This window comes from Amblyomma americanum, chromosome 10 (assembly GCF_052857255.1).
Source record: "Amblyomma americanum isolate KBUSLIRL-KWMA chromosome 10, ASM5285725v1, whole genome shotgun sequence".
Classification (NCBI taxonomy): domain Eukaryota; kingdom Metazoa; phylum Arthropoda; class Arachnida; order Ixodida; family Ixodidae; genus Amblyomma; species Amblyomma americanum.
The window spans coordinates 129,293,746-129,313,634 of record NC_135506.1 but is presented as its reverse complement, the minus strand read 5'-3'; the positions used below and the strand labels follow the sequence as shown (position 1 = coordinate 129,313,634).

The 19,889-nt window shown below is 45.4% G+C and overlaps 1 protein-coding gene across 1 annotated transcript; it reads left to right on the top strand.

Annotated features, from left to right (window-relative positions):
- The first annotated feature begins 1,768 nt into the window (after positions 1 to 1,768).
- Positions 1,769 to 19,284, top strand: LOC144108705 (uncharacterized). Its single transcript, XM_077641877.1, has 5 exons — positions 1,769 to 1,850; positions 11,007 to 11,437; positions 15,259 to 15,398; positions 16,054 to 16,111; positions 19,199 to 19,284. Exons 2-5 carry the CDS (start codon positions 11,047 to 11,049, stop codon positions 19,282 to 19,284), a joined length of 675 nt encoding a protein of 224 aa, XP_077498003.1. The 5' UTR covers positions 1,769 to 1,850; positions 11,007 to 11,046.
- Positions 19,285 to 19,889: the final 605 nt, after the last annotated feature.

The window sequence follows — 19,889 nt, the reverse complement described above, 5'->3', positions numbered from 1 at the left end:
CCGGTTTATTCCAACTGATGCTAATTAATTTTGTAAGCTTCAAGTGTATTGAAAATAGGCCACGCATAATTCCAGTCAAATCCAGGGTTCGACGGAAGCCCGTCTGGTCGGGTATGTTCATGGCGGAAAACTTTTTTCAAGCATGGACCAATCGTTAAAAAGGTTGACGTTTCGGCCCCGGCTTACGAGGGCCTTGTTTACAATGAAAGAAAGACAGGAGTGAAGGTAAGTTATATAGGTTTCATGATATGACGCAAGCAGCGGGAGTATATCGGGGGTAGATTGCCTTCGTTTCGATTAAGTGTGTTTGCAGTAGTCTGCATATAAAAAAAGATTCTAGGTAAAGCCTTGTCGTCTTGCTCTTTTCTTTTCCGATTATCTTCGTGCCGTCCCAGTCGATGTCATGGCCTTCGGAGATAGCATGATCATCCAGTGCGTTTGTTGTCACGCGCTTGTTCTTGACATCATTGTGGTGCTGTTGTAATCTTTTCCGAAAATCACCTGTTTCACCGATATAAGACATGCTCACAATCAGTGCAGGGAACCCTATACACGATACCCAGGAACATCTCCTTCTTTATCTTGTCTTTCACTGCAACCATTGCGTGTCGCAGCTTCCTCGTGGGTACATGTGTGACGTCGACTTCGTACGACTGGAATATGCGGGATAAACTTTCACTTAGTCCGGGGACGTAGGGTATCGGAATCCTTTTCTTCTCTCGCTGGGGTTGCTGTGGCGGCGGGTGAGCAGGGCGATTCTCGGATTTTCGTATAAAAGAACTGGGATAGCCCGAAGCCATCAGGTCACGGCGAACGGTGTCCAGATCTGTCGCTTTCTCTTCCATCGTAGAGCAGAGGTTCTTCGACTGGCGGACAAGCGAGGCGACAACGGACCTCTTGTGACAGGTCGGGTGTACCACGTAAACTGCGCTGATCTCACGTCGTGTAATCGAAAACTAAGAGGGTGCGCCTGCTGACCATCGACAGGACCACACCCGGAACATCGACGACCACTGAGTTAATCAGGGCCACAAGGGGGAAGAATGGGCGCGTAATCTGGTTTCTGCAGGAGTAGGTGCGCTGTTTGGGCGCAAAAATATTATTTTCAAACTGTTGTCTTTTCTGCCGCTGGCTCCGTTTCTGGCTCATTTTTCTATGAGAAATATTGGCTGTCTACTGTCTGGCCGAAATTTCATTAACATTAAGGCCACGACTCTTATAAAAATGGTATATAGATTTTGAATGGGTTTCTTGTGGGCTCTATTACCTTCCTACAAGTTTTTTCTTTTGTCCATTCGTAGCCAGTAAATTGTCTACACAGAAGAGTCTACTAATAATGTACGCCATTAAATCTAAATTCTCTGTAGGCCGTCTGTAGCATTGATATTATTTGTACACAAGTGTAAAGGATTTTTCTACAGAAAGTCAATAGACTATATTGACAAAAGAATATGAACAGTCCACAGACTGTCTAGAATAATTTTCGCATGGGAGGGCTGCGTTCAAAGTTTGTTCTTGGTAAAAATGATTGTATTGCTAAGAATGGCTATAATCATGTTGTTTTCTTTTCGGTAGCATGAGACTCATATATCGCCCGCCGCATGATTCGTACTCTGTTTCAATAACTAGGACTGCATTAGGAAATGCTTGTACGGAAACACACTTTTGAACGTGCGCGTTTAAAACATGCCGTGCCATCCTTCTAGGGACATCTCTGTACACGCGTTCTCGTTGCAGGTCAGGAGTCACCTGGTGTGATCCTCCGGAACTTAAAAAAGAGGCACTTCAACGGGACCACAACATGGAAGCAGGTAGCGGCAGCGACCGTGACGTTGCCATCCCTCCATTGGGTAATTACGGCTTCTTTGCTCGTCCCTAAGCTTCGCCTTCACGATAGTCACGGGGCCCTTCATTTCGTCGAAGAGCACGTGGTTTGGCAGGGATTACGTCACTGTCATGCGGCTAGCGGTGCAACTGAGGCAGCGGCAATACTCGGAAACAAAAAAACTGGCTCTTGGGAATGACATTCTCTAAAGCCTCGAATTTGCTCTAATAACAGTTATGCTGGCAGCCAGTTGAGCAAATAGAGCAGTCCTTGACCACACCGTCTCTCTTGAATGCGGACATTTCTGCAGCTAATTGGTTTCATGATATACGGCTGATTCTGAAGACGGCGCGAAAGAGAAAAGGAAGGCGCAAGGAAACAACGGCCCTTTTGCACTGTCTTATGATGTACCTTAACTATGAAGCAGCTAGACTAAACCAAGGTAAACCCTTCGCCAAAAGTAACCGGTCTGCCCGGTTTGCTTCGCATTTGTTCAGCGAAACAGTGATCGCACCCATGAAATTGTAAATCTTTGTGAGGTAAGGAGAAACGTTTTCCTCGCCTACCGATACACTTTGGTTTTTAGAATAGAGATGGCGGCTCTATTTTATGCTGCTAGCAGCTTCTGCTTCTAGCAATGGTAAGTTGCTTCTAGCAACTTACCATTGTTTCGTAGACTTGCTCTGTTTTTGTGGCAAATTGGAACCTAATCCTGGCCTTAATACTACTGAAACTATACTTAAACAAATTATTGATGAACTGAGTGAACTGAAACAAACCACACAGTCTGTTAGTCAACAACTAGGCGAAACCAATGACAGGATGGCGTCTATCGAAAGAAAACTGGACGGACTCGCCTCAACTGTCACTGATTATTCCCAGAGAGTCGATGAACTGCAAAACACTGTAGAAACTTTGCTCCGGAAAGTTGATGACTTAGAAAACAGGAGTAGAAGAAACAATCCAATTATGTATGGCGTGAAAGAAAAAAATGAAGAACAACACCAGGACCTAGAAGCGTTTGTGTCAAAAAAAATTCTGAGTGACATACTGCAGGTGCCTAATGCATCCATCGAGCGAATCCACAGAATTGGAAGGCCCGCTGAAAAAAATGCCGCCCAATAATATTTAAGTTGTTGGACGGAAGGGACAAGGGTAGGATTCTTCAAAACTGCAGCAAACTGAAAAAACATGGAATATAGCATCGCTGAAGACTTTTCGCCAAGGGTTCAGTCGATACGCAAGAAGCTCTGGGTCAGCGCCCAACAGCAGAATGCAAACGGTGCAAAGGTCGGGCTGTTTGTCGACAAGATAAAGATAAACGGAAAGCTGTTCAGATGGGACAAAACTCGTGAGGAGAGGCTGGCCGTAAGTGGTGAATGACCAGCCTGTCGGGTCTCGTAAATATGGCGGACATGCGCAGAGTGCGGGATTACCCAGCCAACGACTAGATATCCACCCCACTGCAGGCCCTCTTTCTTTTTCTTTGTTGAATATCAATGCCAGAAGCATATGGAATAAACGCGATGACCTAGACGCTCTCCTTATCACACATGACTCAGACGTCACAATCATAACGGAAACGTGGCTGAACGAAGCAATTCCAGATACAGAAGTAGTACAAAACACCCACGAGATAGTACGGCATGATCGCAGCACAAGGGGAGGTGGCGTAGCTATAGCGATAAAAAAAGAATTAGATTACACAGTTATTCCTAATAGCACAGGCATCGAAATGGTTTGGATTTTGCTTCGGTTTTGTCATCTGAACATTTTTATTGGTTCTGTGTACAAGCCCCCCGATGCTGACATCTCGTTTCTTGAACGACTGCACGATTTTATGGAAGAACATCGTAGACATTATACTCATATAATGATGTGTGGTGACTTTAACTTGCCAAGAATGAACTGGAAGCTTCTGGCGGGAATAACTTCACGTCAGCATGACAATCTTTTGCTTGACATTGCCTTTGAATTCAATTTAAAGCAGGTCGTGCAGGGGCCGACTCGTATTGCATCAGGTACAAGCTCGGTTCTTGATCTTGTGTTTATTAGCGATGCCATTGAGAGACTCGGTTTCTCTATTGCTATCATACCAGGTATTTCTGACCACCAAGCAGTGCTCTTCAAAAGTAACATGTTGCGGCCGCCTGCCCTCGAGTTAAGAAAACCGTTTCTTGACTTTAACATTGCCCTAGACGAAAGTATTTTAGATTTGTTGGAACAAGACTACGATCAATTTATCGATAAACATGCGGCTGGTCTCATGAATGTCAATGACCTATGGGTGCACTTCAAGACTATTGTACATGAATGTATCGCAAGCTACGTGCCGAAGAAGTATAGAAAAATGAATCGCACTAGTCCATGGATTACGCATGAAGTGACCCAGCTTAAACGTCGCATCAAGCGCCTAGGGTCCACACGATTTAGAACAGGTCACGTTTCTTTGCAGTCCCTTCGCCTTGAGCTGCGCATGAAAATAAAACAATCTAAGTATAACTTTTTAAATGTTAAAATGCATAAGTTTCTCACTACAGACCCCGCAAAATTTTGGAAACACTTAACACAGAAGAAGGATCCAGTTAGTAAAATTCGTTCAAATCACAGGGAAATTAATGATCCTTATTGCGTTGCATCAACTTTCAATGAATATTTTTCTTCAGTGTTTACAACGGATAGTACGCATACCCCTGAATTTCAGTCTCCGTGCCTTATCTTGCCAGACTTAATAATATCTGTCGAAGGAGTTGTTGCTGCTCTGCTTAATTTAAACGCAAGAAAGTCGCCCGGACCAGATGCCATCCCGAATACGTTTCTCTTCCGCTACGCAGAATGGTGTGCTAAATACCTAGTGGTCATTTATAATGACAGCCTTTTAAATTCCGAAGTTCCAACTGACTGGAAGGTTGCGAAGGTCATTCCCATTCACAAATCCGGCGATAAACTTTGTGTAAATAACTACAGGCCAGCTTCACTATTATGTACTTCGGGTAAGATTATGGAGCATTTCATTTTCAAGCACTTGATTTCTTTTTTAGAAAGTAGCAATTTCTTTTCTAGTAGCCAACATGGCTTTCGGCGTGGCCTGTCCACTGTAGCACAACTAATTCATACAACCAATGAATTCTTGGCATGCCTGGATAACGGTGGGCAAATAGACGCGATATTTCTAGATTTCGCGAAGGCCTTTGATCGTGTTTCGCACTGTAAGCTAATGGTAAAACTCCGACATCTGCTGCAAAATCAGCGTCTTGTTCAGTGGCTCGACTCGTACCTTTCTGAACGGCACCAGTACGTCCAGATCACTAATTCTAATCCTCCGCCAGCTGCAGTTCTTTCGGGAGTCCCCCAAGGCTCTGTGCTTGGTCCACTTCTGCTCCTTATTTTTTTAAATGACTTAAGTTTCGATTCCTCAGTGCGATGCCGTTTTTTCATAGACGACTGCGTTGTGTACCAACCTATTCAAAAAGCTCAGGATCATAGTATACTAAACGACTACCTATCAGAGGTTTCTAAATGGTGTCTTTCCTGGGAAATGTCCTTAAACACCTCGAAGTGTGCAAAAATGACAATTACACGCAAGAAGCGGGTTCCTAATTACACATATAAAATTAACGGTGCAGCTATTTCTCATGTAAATGAATACAAGTACCTGGGGGTTGTATTTAGCAGTAACTTAAGCTGGAGCTCGCATATCGGGCATTTGGTTTCAAAGGCGTCCCAAAGGCTTTGGCTGTTAAGAAATCGCCTAAAGCACTGCACAACTAAAACGAAATTAACAGCCTACACTGCATTAGTACGCCCACTGCTGGAATATGCAGACGTTCTTTGGGATCCGCACACCCAAGAAGATATAAATCACATCGAAGGCGATCAAAAAAAAAGCACTAAGATTTATCTACAACGCATATGGTAGGCACGTGTCTGTCACTAATCTACTAAGGCAATCTGAACTCCAGACGCTTCAACCCGCCGAAAGTTACACCGTTTAAAACTGCTGCATGGTATTATTAATAATTTAACAAACATTAATTTCAGGTCTTACATGGAATATAATACTTCCCGCCCAACATGCGGCAAACACAGCTCGACAATAGTAGTTCCACGATGCTGAACTAAAGCTTACCAGTTTTCTTTCTTTCCAAAAACAATATCAGAATGGAACGGGCTTCCGCGTGACGTGGTCAGCTTGACAAACCAAGATTCCTTCTTATCTGCTGTCGCGTCGCTGTTATAGACGCAGTGTGTTTGTTCATGCTCTTACTTTTGCATTTTTGTATTCTAAAGAAGCGCAGGGTGTTTGTTATTGCTTCTCTGCTCGCTTTTTATTTTGTGTGTGCTTGCTTTGTTGCATCGCATCATATCAACGATGTATGTTTCTTCCACTCCTGCCTTGGCTACCAAATGGCGGCTGGCAGTATTGAATAAAATAAAAAAAATAAGGGAGAAGCAGACTATGCAGCCTGGTTACATTTGGCAAAGACTGTACTTCTTGTTTCATGCGTCCGTAATGCGCGCGTCGCACGACCAAAGGCGTACAAATGCATGGAAACGTGTTTCAATATGGTCCCATCAGCCTTTCCTCTATATGGTCCTCTCACCATTAAATTTAGTTCAAATGCAGCGAGTAATCTTTTTTTTTTCTCCGCGTAAGCGGTTGGCTTATGGTGACTATATTGTGGTGGTTGTTCAGTGTGCAGATTAAGAAGAAACACCCTCTAGGATGTGTTTTCTCGTTACAAACGTATCAACGCAATCTTTACGCTCTGTTGTGCATCTTTTCGTTCGCATGCTGCGCCGCAGTCTTCGAGAAGGGACTTCCGTCTCCACAGAGTGGGGTATAGGAGAGGGCACGCTACCCAGCCTCGCTGCAGAAGCCTGGCGTCTCGCCGATGATGCAACCGTGACAGCCCTGCCTTTGTCAACTTTGCTAATCGACTATGGTCCGACCAATTCGAGCGCCATTTGCGAAGTTACTTGTGTGGACGGATGCGCTCGAATTGTTAGTCTTCGGAGCACCTTCTGGCCGTTGTCCGCAACGTCACCCATCCACAACTGACGTTCCTGAAGCAAAATAAATATGACCTTAGTTGAGATGCTTGACAGTTCGGCTTTGCGTTGGCTTCGTGAACCTACGAGCCTGTTAGTGGTGCGGCACGTTCGCAAGCAAGATGCGCAGGTAAATAAGCCATAAAGCAGTTTTTGAACGGCGGCGATGACTTTGAAAGCAGTGTCTTAGGCGTCCAGCTCTTTCTGGGAATAAGGGCACATTCATACTTCCGAGTTGCTGACGTCAAAACTGTTCAAGTAAACTTAGTGGGCACCCATTACGCTTCTTTACCTGAATACCCGCTCAAGTTTTGTTTAGAAGCAGGTGAGGTAGTTTTCCCATGTCGCATTGTGGCCATGGCGCTGTGTATAGATTTTTGAGGGAACAACGTCAGTTTGTATGTTCGGCACAGGCTACAGGTTCCGCCTGCACAAGTTTAATGCCGGGTTATGCATTTTCCTGTGCCGTCTATAGATAACACGGCTGCGCCAGGAGCTGTTTTCTAAGCCCCTAACACCTGAGCATGTCTTGTAGAGCACCCTTGTCATTTCTGACATTCTAAGGAATGTATTGGACACCAGGCATCATTGCAAAGTAATCCTCAGCACAATGTTTCCCCAGTGTGTGTGAGCTAGGGGGATGAGAGAAACGTTAGAGAAAAGGGTTCCGAGCTCTCCGAGTGTATAAGGGGATGTGGTAATCTGATATATGTGCAGGGAGGTAGTGCGGCCCGAGAGAAATGCGCAAGCGTAATTGTAGGCTCTAATCCCACACCTAAAGCATACCCTGTACGCTGATGATATTACCACGTGGACCACTCATGGCTCTGACGGGGAAATTGAGGAAACTCTTCAGTTAGCAGCAGACACCATCTCCTCTCACGCGTCATCCATCGGGCTCGAATGTTCCCCATCTAAGTCCGCGCTCTTCCTATTTAGGCCAAAATCTAGCCCTAACTCGCCCATCCAAATCAATTTAAAAGTATCCCCTATCCCCATCACATCCGCCCTCCGCATCCTTGGCCTCCACTTGCAGGATTCTGGACGAAATGAACATACCCTTAAAAGGCTCAAGGCCTCCACGCATACCGTGTTGCACCTTCTACGCTGAGTGTCCTCCCTAACAAGGGTTTAGACGAAGCGGACAACATGAAAGTAGTGCACGCATTTACGCTTAGCCGCATTCTATACGTAACCCCATATCTCAAATTGAACCGCACGGAAACCGAACGCGTGAACGCAATGATCCGCCTTGCGACTAAGGCAGCCCTCTACCTACCTCGTAGCACTAGCACAGCCAAACTTCTTGCTCTAGGCATGCATAACACCATTCAGGAACTAGTTGACGCGCACCTTCAGACACAGTACCTTAGACTTGCCACGAGCGTCACTGGCCGCCATATACTCTCCTCCCTTCGCATCAACATACCCGCTAACGAGTCAACCCTTATAGCCATCCCTCGACACATCCATACACCTCTCGTTGTGAAACCCCTTCCTCGAAACGTCCATTCCCAATATCAGATCCCTTGCCGCGTAGCTCACGCTGATGCCTTCCATAAGTATTATGGGCAAGCCCACGATGCGTTTGGGTAGATGCCGCATGTACAGCGCCTGAAGCGGTAGCAGTTGCCTACAATCCAACCCTACCTCACCCCCTAACGCACCGTCTTCCCTCGGGCTCTACGCCTGAGGAGGCAGAGGAGACCGCCATCGCCCTAGCCCTTGCTTCTGTTCGGAACATTGAGTCCAACTTGACTGCCTCAGTTGTGACCACAGTAGAAAAAGCCCTTACTAATGTGGTGGAGCGAATGCTAAACATTTTTTTGGGGCGTTGGCTCAGTTTGTTGCTGTTCAATATGTGTCACCATCAACATCCGCTCTGCCAGCCATGTCTGCATCTGTTTCAGCTTGTACAGCTAGTGCTGGAGGCTCAACATCACCTCCTGATGCTCTCCAGGTCCCAGCTAACATCTCTGTACCTAGCAGTGCTAGTCACACTGACATCTACACAACAGACGTCGAAACGTCGTGCCCTATGCAGAATCGCCGTGCTTCCTCGTCACCACCTAAATCTAGTTCTCCACAGATGAAAGCTAAAAAAGAACCACCCAAACTCCTTCCTCATGTTGATATCCTTAAAGAGGCGGTTTCAGCCTCTTTAACTTGTCAGTGATCATGGCAGCTATTAAAGTGTTGCATTGGAATTGACGCTCCGTATTGTCTTCTCTCCCAGATATAGAAATACGTATCCACAAACATAAACCCGATTTGTGCTTTTACAAGAAACGTGGTTATCACCTTATAAATCATTTTCAATGAGAAACTTCGAGTCTTCAGGTCAGATCGAAATCTTGGCAGGGGAGGTGGATCCGTAACCATACTTTCTAAACATTTATGTCATCAGGCATTTGTGTCTAATTCTCCCTGACTCTGAGCTTTTAGCGATAAAATTTTCAATTCCACATTGCGCCGACATTTCAATTGCTAATGTCTATTTTCCTTTAGGTGCACGCAGGACAGACTCTCCAGACAGCTTGGAGACTGGCGCAAGCAGTGCAGTCATCCCAGGAGATTTTAACTCTCACCATAGTGACTGGGGAAGTCGTAGTGATTCCTGCGGCCAGCTTTTCTTGTCGTGGCTGTCTGCATATGCTGTACGCTGCTGCAATTCGCAAGAAATAATTTTATGCGAGGGGTTGCTCGCTCAGCCATTGACTTAACTTTATCAGCAGGTAGGCTAGAGGTGACTGATTGGTCGACACAGGATTCGGGTACATCTAGCGACCACTTTCCTATAACTTTTACTATCCTGTTACCTCCACTCAAAACTTGTTGAGTAACCGATAAATTTGTCAGCCATGATATTTATAAACATCTTAAGTCTGCCTAGAGTGGCATTTGGCAGTGTTGTCTTATATCCTAGCGTTTAAGGGCACTCACCTTACAGGTGCAGTTCTGTTACTGTTTAGTTACATTCTTCCCGTGAGTGCCTGTTTCCTTACGACCCAATGAAGTGAAGTAGCAGTCACTGACCATAGTCGAAAAAAGAAAGACTTTTCGAAACCCGTACGGGTTTCTTGTTCACAGTGAGCAGGAAAAGAGCGGTGGCGAATTTATATCTGAATTTATTCCTTACTACCCATGAGGAAAAGATTCGAAAAGACTTTATGCTTCTTTTGATGTTGTACATGCAGTTGTGTTGCGAATCTATCACTGAGAAACAGGTTTTTAAGACGTGTGGTTGTGTGGCTTCCATGCAATCAAACTGTGAAAGTGCTCGAAATGTGTCTAAATGTTTGCTTACTGTCCACCGGTCATGCTTCTTTCACTACTCATTTACCCATCTTTTTATTTTTGTTGTCTTGTTCACAAATATTCCTGCACCTCTCTTATCTTGGCAACTTTTATGTGTAGCACCATGAGATACTAGTGAGAAATGGGGGAGATCATTGCTTAGGCCACAAACTGCACAAAAAGTGTGAGGGCAGCTTTCAAAGTCGGTACATCACAACCTTCCGAGGAGCCACTAGCTAATAATGTGTTCCATTGCTCAACTCACTCCTGCATGCTGCAGGCGTAGGTGTATTTGGGGAGGCCCGCTTAAACAATGATGTGGCTGCACATACGTATCTTGCTTTGGCCTGTCTGAATTAAAACTTTAAAGTCAGCAAATACGTCTCTTGCTCTCTGTGCCATTTATGAATTATTGCTTAACCTGGCCTCTAAAATTTCATAGATCTGTACCAACCAGGCATAGACCATGCCATTCTCTTTAAAAGAATTCCCACCTACTCTGATTCTAGGTCATGGATGTAGAATGACAGATGGCTGAAATTAATCGAGAGCTATCATTTGTGTTTTGTAACCATTATAAGGTTACGGGAGTTGACATTAACAATACACAAGGCAATATGCACAAGAAAATCATTATGCAAGACACATTAAGTGACAGTATGAGGAACTCGAAGACCATAGAGTCAGTCTGTTCTGCAAAGAGCACAATATGACCTAAATATGATAGGTGGAAATAATAAGCCTTTTTATGCGTATATGAAAACCTTCTTTTAAACAGTGACTTGCCACACACACATTTATGATGCCTATAAATGTTCACTTTTATATACAGGACCTCAGGCAACTACAACAGGGAAGCGCAGGCAGCCACCATGTCGGCGCAGCAATACAGCTGCCCAGCACAGGAGACGATGGCGGAGAGTGTTTTTGAGCTGGAGGAGTGGCGGCTGGATTCGGAATCCCAGGCGTCACTGATTGATGTGGTGCCTGTGGCAGACATCGATGTGGTGCCTGTGATGGACCGGCTGCAGGCATCGCTGGACTCTTCTGCATCAAGCCAGTCGGTCCAGTCTCCACAGGCATTCGTAGACTTGTGCGCGCAGTCACAGGCCTCCGCGCCACCATCAGCTCAGTCTGCACCTGGAAAACGAAACAAGCGGAAGCGTGACGCTCAAGATGAGGCACTAGTGGGGCGTGTTGAGAGACTTACGCAAGCTTTGAGTGCTTGCGACACGCTCAACACCCGTGAGGCAGAGGACGAATGTGAGCACTTCGCACTCACGCTAGCAAAGAAAAAAAAAATTAGACGTGTTCCAGCAGAACGGCACACAGAGCTTCAAATAAAGCTGCTGGAAGTGTTCCAAACTTTTGAATGAAGCTGCATTGTCCAGCTTCTTTCTTTCGGTTCTAAATTGTGGTTGAAATGTGGCACAGAAGCTGTGCCACATGCCAAAATGTAGCATAGTGGGCAAGAAATTTTTGCCACGGATATCTGCTCGGTTACGTGCCTGACACACACTACAATGCTGAAAAGTGTAGGCAACTCCTGTTCCCCTGAGAAAAGGCAATTTGTAACCTGCAGTACAGAGGCAGTGCTCTGAATGCCATAAGTACACTATAAGCAAACAGGCAAGAATCTGCTGTGCAATTCCAACAACATCTTGCAGGGACTCCACGGTGACACAAAATGACTGCATGTGTGACGGGCTGAGGAGCTTATTGATATCCTGAATTGATAATGTAAGCTGTGCTGTAAAGTAAGCATAAAATGAAATTCTGGTTCCTTCGTTGTTTTTGTAACAGACTAGAGACAAACACAGAGAAATTACTTTTCATAAAAACCTTGTTTTATGCTAGCCATCACTCTCTCTATCTTGCCTTCCTCACAAAATTGAGGCAATGCCGATATGTGCCGGATACTCTCCATTTCGTGTTGGAATAGTGCTAATGTTCGTTCCCACACAGCAAGGCCTGCTGGTATAAGGTACAGGTTAGGGCAGCAAACGTCATCATACGCGATCAAAACTTAATGAACTAGAAGTTCCTATGCACTCTTAAAAATTACAGTAATTTACCTTCAGTGGCAAGCACAACGCTGCTGCCTTTGCAGCCCCCTCAAGGCTGCCTCCTGTGAGATCCCTGGTTGCTGCCACTGCCACGAAACTTCACCAAGAGTGCTGCAAAAGTATGCAGCGAACTGGTCCCTGGTCGCAGCAGCATCATTGTGGTGATTGCGTGCATGCGTCGGAGCAAGTGGGAAGAACCGAGGCTCGGAGTTATCCCCCAGCACCCTCTGGATGCCTTGCCGCCAGCGTCCTTCCACAACATTCCCCAACATGTCTCCTCTGTCTGCAGAGGTCTGGAACTGAGGGTTTCGAACTGCCAGAAAGTTGTGGAGGACACAGGCAGCCTTTACAATGTAGTCAACGTTCTCCGGGTGCAGGGGGATAGTGCGCAGTATACGCCACCTGGATGCGGTGATGCCAAAGGCATTCTCGGCACACCGCCTGAAAAAAAATCAATGAATGCATTTAAAACCATAACAATCTCCAAAGAAAAGCTGCACCATGTCCAATGCATTTCTTCATTAACAAACACGTGCAGAGGGGATACAGATATGGTAACAGAGGCACTAAAATTATGATACAACGGAATTCTGATCATTTGTCCTAACTTGCTTGCTTTGACCTTTCCATTTGTTCAAGCTGATGCTTTGGTCCCGTCAGTATGACGTTTGTTTCAAAGGCTTTCATTCATCTGAACTCTGGATAATATCTTTCAACTGAGGTCTGTTTTCTACCACTTTCTTTCAATGACAATTTACCAAGCTTAATGAAATCATACCACATCTTACCGTGGTCTACTTAATCTGTAGTTGAAGACCCTCTTCTCCTCATCTTGCTGCCTTGATGGGTAAGAGCGCAAAAAGTCTGTTCGAAGCTTAAAAGCTTCATAGCCCACAAATGCATAAGGCGCAGTCGCTGCCGTACCAGGAAGTTTTCCAAGTTGTGGAATGAGGAGGCATCCTTCATTGAGGTCACATCCAAAAGCACTGTTCTTGAAAGTTCTGCCATCGCTGTGCCGACCTTCCGCGCCCACATCTACAAGTATGTACTTGCAGTGGCTGTCGACGACAGCCATCAGGACTACGGAGTACGTGCCCTGAAATGAAAAGCATAGCACTGAAAATCACCACAGGCGATAAGACATGTGAGCCTAAATGCTCAATGTGGCGATGGCCAAGGCGTGACTGCATGCTATAAGGTATGATAGAGTCATGTGCCCAATTAATCGTGATAATGATAGTGGTATCTTTTACCTGTGGGAATCTCTAAGCTGATAGGAGGCTGTGATCACCACTTTGCAGCAATGCCTGTGCCTTTTACGGCTGCAGGTACGACTGCCTGTAAACAAGAGGCTGCTCGTTAGAGCCAATACCAGGAGAAATGAAGCACACAGCGCGATCACTTACAGTTACATTGCCTTAGTATTAGCAAACTGGGGAATCTTGCACAACAACACAGACTGATAGCAAGTTGGCATGACGTAATAAGTCTAAACAAAGGCACCTACACAGGACCGAGGGAAGTAGAGATGAGACAGTGCTCTCTCTAAAGAAGGTCAGGCTAGTTGGTGCTTTTGATAAACCGGCTGTGACATGGTAACTAGTGCTAAAAACACAAGGGACAATGTGTGTCCCGTTGGTATCTTGTCGTTGCCCCTTGTGTTTGTCAGCGCTAGTTACCATGTCGCACTGCTGTCTCGGCTCTCCTACCTTTGTCAATGTGTAGGTACTTTCTTTTAGCCTTATTATGGGTAATCTTGAACAGCGTTTGTTCCCATGCCAGCCTATGACTAAGTGTAATCAAAGCTGCCTTTTATCAAGCGACGTGCCTTATTTGTCGCATTTTCTTTTCAGTTAGTTCAATGTAGCCAAGAAGCCACGGGGATTAACCAGTGGCTAGCCCACACGATGCAGTCGCCTGAATAGCACTGTTCAAGCAATCTAAGCTTTGAGGTCAGGCGCAGTCGCAGTGGAAGTGAAGCTAGTTGAGAGAACAGCGTGCAGTCAGAGCTCTGTGGAAAGGAACCGGCAGCATTCTATTAACTTGGCGCAACGAGAGACGGCGTGCTAAACTAGTGCCCTGCCCTCGTCCCGCAGGCGCCCGCATGCTTGCTTTTCTCTGCTGAGAGAGTTGCGCCTTACGAGAGTTGAGCTTCAACGCTCACGAGCAAGACTTGTGAAGCGTAATAAGCTTCTGACAAACCAGCTTGAGGGAGGCAAGAAGGAAATGGTGAAGCTACAAGAACTAGACGTCACAGAAAAGTTGCAAGCTCTTGATGTGCCACCAGCACAGCTACTTCTTTTGAGGGGATGTATTTCTGCTGCCAAGTGCACAACCAAAGAAAACAGAAGACATGCACACGACTGGCTCCTACTGTGCCTGCCCCTCAATATACGAAGCCCTGCTAAATATTCTTTCTCGCAAGGTAGTAGCATATTACCTCTTCCCTGTGTGTCCACAATATGGAGGTATACAAGTATGGTTGGCATATACAGTTTTATTCATGCAGAGGTGCACCTCGACATTATAATGGAGAGCCAACTGTCGAGTTTACGCTTTTTCTTAATGACATATTTGATGCCCTCAACCGCCACTTCATGGCAGAAGGCAGCACTATCGGATACAAGGACTTTGTAGTAATTGAGAGTTCCTCCAGGTGGCTAGACAAGTGGGAACAAGAAGTTCCCACTGGAGACATTCCCACACTATCTCCTGACCCAGTCAACTGCAGAGGAATTGCTAGCGACATTAAAGTCAGTTAAAGAGCTGTTCGCTTACCTCCTGCCGGAATGCGAGTTCAAATATATTCTCACAGCTAAGATGAATCAAGACCCTTTGGAATGCTTTTTTGGAATATTAAGGCAAGCAGGAGGCCAAAATAAAACCCGACATTTGCAACGTTTTTGCCGCTTTGCCGAATGTTTTCACTGCATTCTTTGTTGAAGCCACCACAGTTTGGGAACTGCACAGCTGCTGAAAGTGGCCAATCTGCTTTTGTGACTTTGGCTGACTTTACAGGTATATGCAAGAGTTCAGCTGTAGAACGGCCGAAAAAGGTGGAAGAACTGAGACATAAGCTGGATGGTGTGATAGCAAAGGAAGCTGCGGTTGCCGCCTACTGGCCCCGACATTACGCTGATTTCAAGAAGGGCCTGACGGCATATTTTGGCTTGGAGCTCCCGCCGACTCTCTGCACTCCTGCTCCGGACTCAGAAACAGCGCCGCCACGCAACTCATGACCACTGGCCGAATCATCCCTCATAGCTGCTTCGGCTTTCCCTCCGCGCGCTCCTCCGTCGTCGACCCTCCCCACACCTGTCTCTCCACTATCGCCGCCACCGTACGTGCCCCGCCCATGGTTCGGCAAGTGCCACGCAAGCACGCGTCGGTCTCTTGCCAACCTTCTCCACCAGCTGCCTCAAACTACACCCCGATCTCTCTCAAGTATGCTATTTGAGGTCCCGGCTAGCCGCGACTGGTGAGCCTGTGGAGCGGGCTGTCAGCGTTGCTGGCCAGGCCGGTTGCCGAAAGCGGTCTGTCTGGCACGAGTGAGATCTTCTTCATCAGTGCCACTAACGATTACAGCGCTGTTACAAAGTATTTGAGCACGATTACTGCAATGCAACTGTTGTTGACTGCATTATTTATTATGTTACTGGATTGGTAACAAGGAAGCTAGTCAATCAAACACAGTGCATTGTTTGCAAAGAAGCACTTGAAGGACACAATGGCACCTCAAAAGCAGCTGAAGCTGACCTTGCTAACTGGAAGACGAGATGGAGGCTAACGCATCCAAATGCACACCTTTTCCAGCTTTTCAAACATACTGAGCAAGAGTTTGAGAAGTATGCAGACCAGAGGGACGCATATGGTAAGACTACAGATAATCTGCTGGTACATCCTGAATTTCCTTTCCCCTGCAATCTTCGCAAAGACAATATTTTGGCCAAGTTGTTGAACTGCTACGTTTGTCTGCGCAGGCATCAATTCTGCCGACAGCTAAAGAGTAAGAATGAAAAGAAAAGCGAGGATTTGCACAAAATGTCTAAGCTTGTTAGAGCTCGTGCATCAGGAATACATCGGTGAACAGGTTCCACATTGTATTTCTCATAAGCTATAAATTTGTGTCAGTGGTTCATTTCTACTTCCGTGAGTAAAATGAATCACTTCACATATTATGTTGAGTATTTTGATGGTCACTCTACGGATGAATTTAATGCAGCGTTGTAGTACGTGTTTGCATATGGGAAATAAGATCCCATGAAGATGTTTTTCCCAAGACTGCACATCCCTTCTTGGTGGTACGCAAAGCCGTTGGTACATCAATTTCTCTTAACATTGCTACATGTCATTACACCGCTTGACAGCACACTGCAAAGTAGGTCTTATCAGATGATCATAGCACACATAAAGCAGCCCGGACTTGCTTTGTCAAGACAGGCGGAGCCTTGTCATCAAACAGCCTTCATCTGGAAATAATCTACTGATCATGTGCTGTTTTACCTTGTAGTTGTAGTACCGGCTCCCGGAATTGGGAGGGCACATGATGGCCACGTGCTTCCCGTCGACCGCTCCCAAGCAGTTTGGAAATTGCCAACGCGAGGCGAAATCGTGGGCAATCTGCTCCCATTCTGCCTTCGTAGGTGTCTGGAAGCAGTCAGAAGCACTCTAGTAAGGTAGACAGTGGCAATCTTGCAATGTGTCGGGTGCCAAAAAGCCAACATCCAATAACCGATATGTGCAATGCGATTTTTTTGTAATTCCTCCTGTTAAATTGGTGTTCTTTCATGCAGTGCGACAAACATGACAACTGTCAGATTTCTAAGAGTTATTTTCATACTGAACTCCTCTTTCACCTATAAAAGTTCCTTTTGAAGCATAAACCTACTGCACCTTTTATGGCTTCCATACCTAATATTTGCTAGTAGTGTACTAAATGCAAAACATTTAAAATTGCCATGTACATCATCTGTGTGCAAACTGGTAGCAGTGCAATCATAGAGTAGTGAATAAGTTAAAGGAAACAATTTTGGATTGGCTAGTTGTAAACTGGGACAGTGAAACCAGTGCACAGATGACTCGCAAACAGTAATAGACCCTCTCGAAAAGCCGCCACGAAGATGGAAACATGAAAAATTGCCACATCAGACAGCACATCACTACGAGACCAACAACACTGACCCTCATAGCGGAGTGGGCACACATTAAAGAAATCATGCATCTGTTTCACCATCCAGCACCTGAAAGGAAGTGCAATGAGTGAAAAATTTTGCTGCAAATGTCCACCTCACCCGCATGAAAAGATCTTTCAGCTGTCTCCAGATGGCCTGACATTCTGCGTGGATGCAGCGCCTTGCAGTCTCTATCCCCACATGGAATGCAAGTGCAACGTTGCAGATGTCTTGCCCTGAAGCCAGATAGCTACAAGCCAGAGGGAGAGAATCAATCCATGAAGAAGCGTGAACTTGCACCTCCAGGTTCACTTGTATTTGATCACTCTGTGAGTGTCCCAGTTTCATAACCAGCTTTTCTAGAGATATGTGAGGCCAAGCACTTTCATGGTGTGAAGCTTCCAGATTCTGGCAGTGCTAGATTACAGGTATAGCACATTTATGCATTCAAAATTTTCCACTACGACCAACATGACAGCATTATGTAAACCTACATGACTATTCCTTTTTTCCCCTTCGTCATTAAAGTAGCCCTCACCTCTTTGTTACTTGATATTTACCATTATTTTGCTCCTGGAAAAAACGCCACAGTGCTATAGTGTGCTATGCACGTTTGCTTTTTTCTCAACACTGCTCTGTTATAGCCTTTCCTTTCTGCATAAAGACAATTGCCGTTTTGCCTCTAAAGTATGTCTGTTTCTTCTCTTTTTTTATGGCTGAGGTACCCATTTACCTGCATTCTCAGCCTGCAGCGTGTACACCCCTTTGCACTGCTTCTTAGTCATTTGAGCGTTTATTTACAGTAACGTCCTATTACTTTTGTTATATTCCTACTTTTTCGGGCTTTTTTTCCCCTGTTGTTTTCCGCCTTTTCAGTTTCCAGCTGCTGCATCCTGGCCTTCCAGTGTCATCAGCCTTCCTCGCTAAAAATTCCCAGCCCTTCTTGCCATGTCTCAATTATTGCATTTTTTTCCTGTTTCCTTTAACTGTGCCTTGGTGCTTTTGCCCCCTTGGGCAAGACTATTTTGTTTTCCAATTTTTCAAAACTTTTTAAGCACCTAGCAACCTATCTCTTATTCGATGAACTAAGGAAAACTCTGCTGATCCAGTCTCCCTCACTGATCCATTTCTTTCTTATATTCAGAAATATAGCCTACAATAATCCGTCACTCAAAGATCATAACATCTCGGCGCTTGGCTTACCATGCTTCTGGTCTTTCTTTGTGCAAACTGGTGCTACGGCATTTTTGGTTTAGTGATTTTAAAACATGCTCCACTGCCCCCCGAAGCCTTCGTAATAGTGTTCGCTTTGTAGTGCCGCGCTTTTCAACAAGATATGGTGAAGCTAGACGCGGTGTTTATGTGCCGAAAATTCTGAATGATTTGTTAAATGAGGCATTCTCGATTACGTCAAAAAAGGAATTGAAAAACATTATTTGTTCATAGTAACGCGGTTGCTTCAGTACTTCTATATGCATTGGTCATCATGTCTGAAATATGTACTTCTTATCTTATTGGTATTGCTCCTTGTCTCGCGATTTGCTCCTTGTTTGTGTTAAGCTTCTTAATTCTTAGTACTCCTGCATTTACCTCGTTATGCGTCGATACTGGTATGAATATTGCAAACTCTTCCGCTGATTTTGCCGGGCCAAGTCCTTCAAGCCATTGGTGGCTTTGACAGGCCCGTTTCTTGTGCTTTGTATTCTTTTGTGCCATAAATCTATTAACATTATTATTATCGTTATCGTTATAGCATACGCGCCGTGTATTTGTTCTCATGTGCGCAGCAGCGTCGATGACCAACACGAGCCATGATCTTCAGAGAAACGCCAGCCACCAGAATGCAGCTGCCAATGTAGAACAGGAGGAGTGAGAAGCAGATTGAGCCTCCAGTCGGCAAGGTAATCAACTGGTTATGTCAGCAAGTGCGCGTACAGGTTAAAAAAACAAATGTGGCTTAAATGCTATGCTGTATCAGTCTGATGTTAGGATGAAAGAATGAAAGCGAAGAGCGAATACTCTCAGCTACTATGTCACAGAACGAATTCAACGAAGACTGCCCGGGAATGTGGGATTTGATATCTCTAAAAAGAGAAGCGCTTGCGCATAAATACTTTGAGTGCCCTTCGAGTGGATGGACGTAAGTCCTGGGTGTGCTCAGTTACACCGTGTTCCTTTGACTAAAACATACAAAAACTGCGCGGTGTCAGAAACCCTCCTGCCACGCTGGATCATGGGGTGCTGCAACAGTCTGAACTCAGAGCGAGGAGCTTTGTTGCTAGGCTCTGGAACGCAACAGCTACCGAACAGCAAGGCCCACCGACATAAGCAAGGAGGTAACCGCCCACTACCACGATGGCAAAAAAATACTGTTGAAGAACCAAGGGCGGATTTATGGTCACCTCTGGATCATGTATAGCTTGGGGAAAGATTGGGGGGGGGGCGGCTATTATTTGCACAATACATCTGTTGAAATTT

Coding starts and splice junctions, on each gene's coding strand:
- LOC144108705 (XM_077641877.1), top strand. CDS start 11,047: ATGTCGGCGCAGCAATACAGCTGCCCAGCACAGGAGACGATGGCGGAG. Junction 11,438..15,258: donor CCGTGAGGCAGAGGACGAAT/GTGAGCACTTCG, acceptor CTGACTTTACAG/GTATATGCAAGAGTTCAGCT. Junction 16,112..19,198: donor AGACCAGAGGGACGCATATG/GTAAGACTACAG, acceptor TCATGTGCGCAG/CAGCGTCGATGACCAACACG.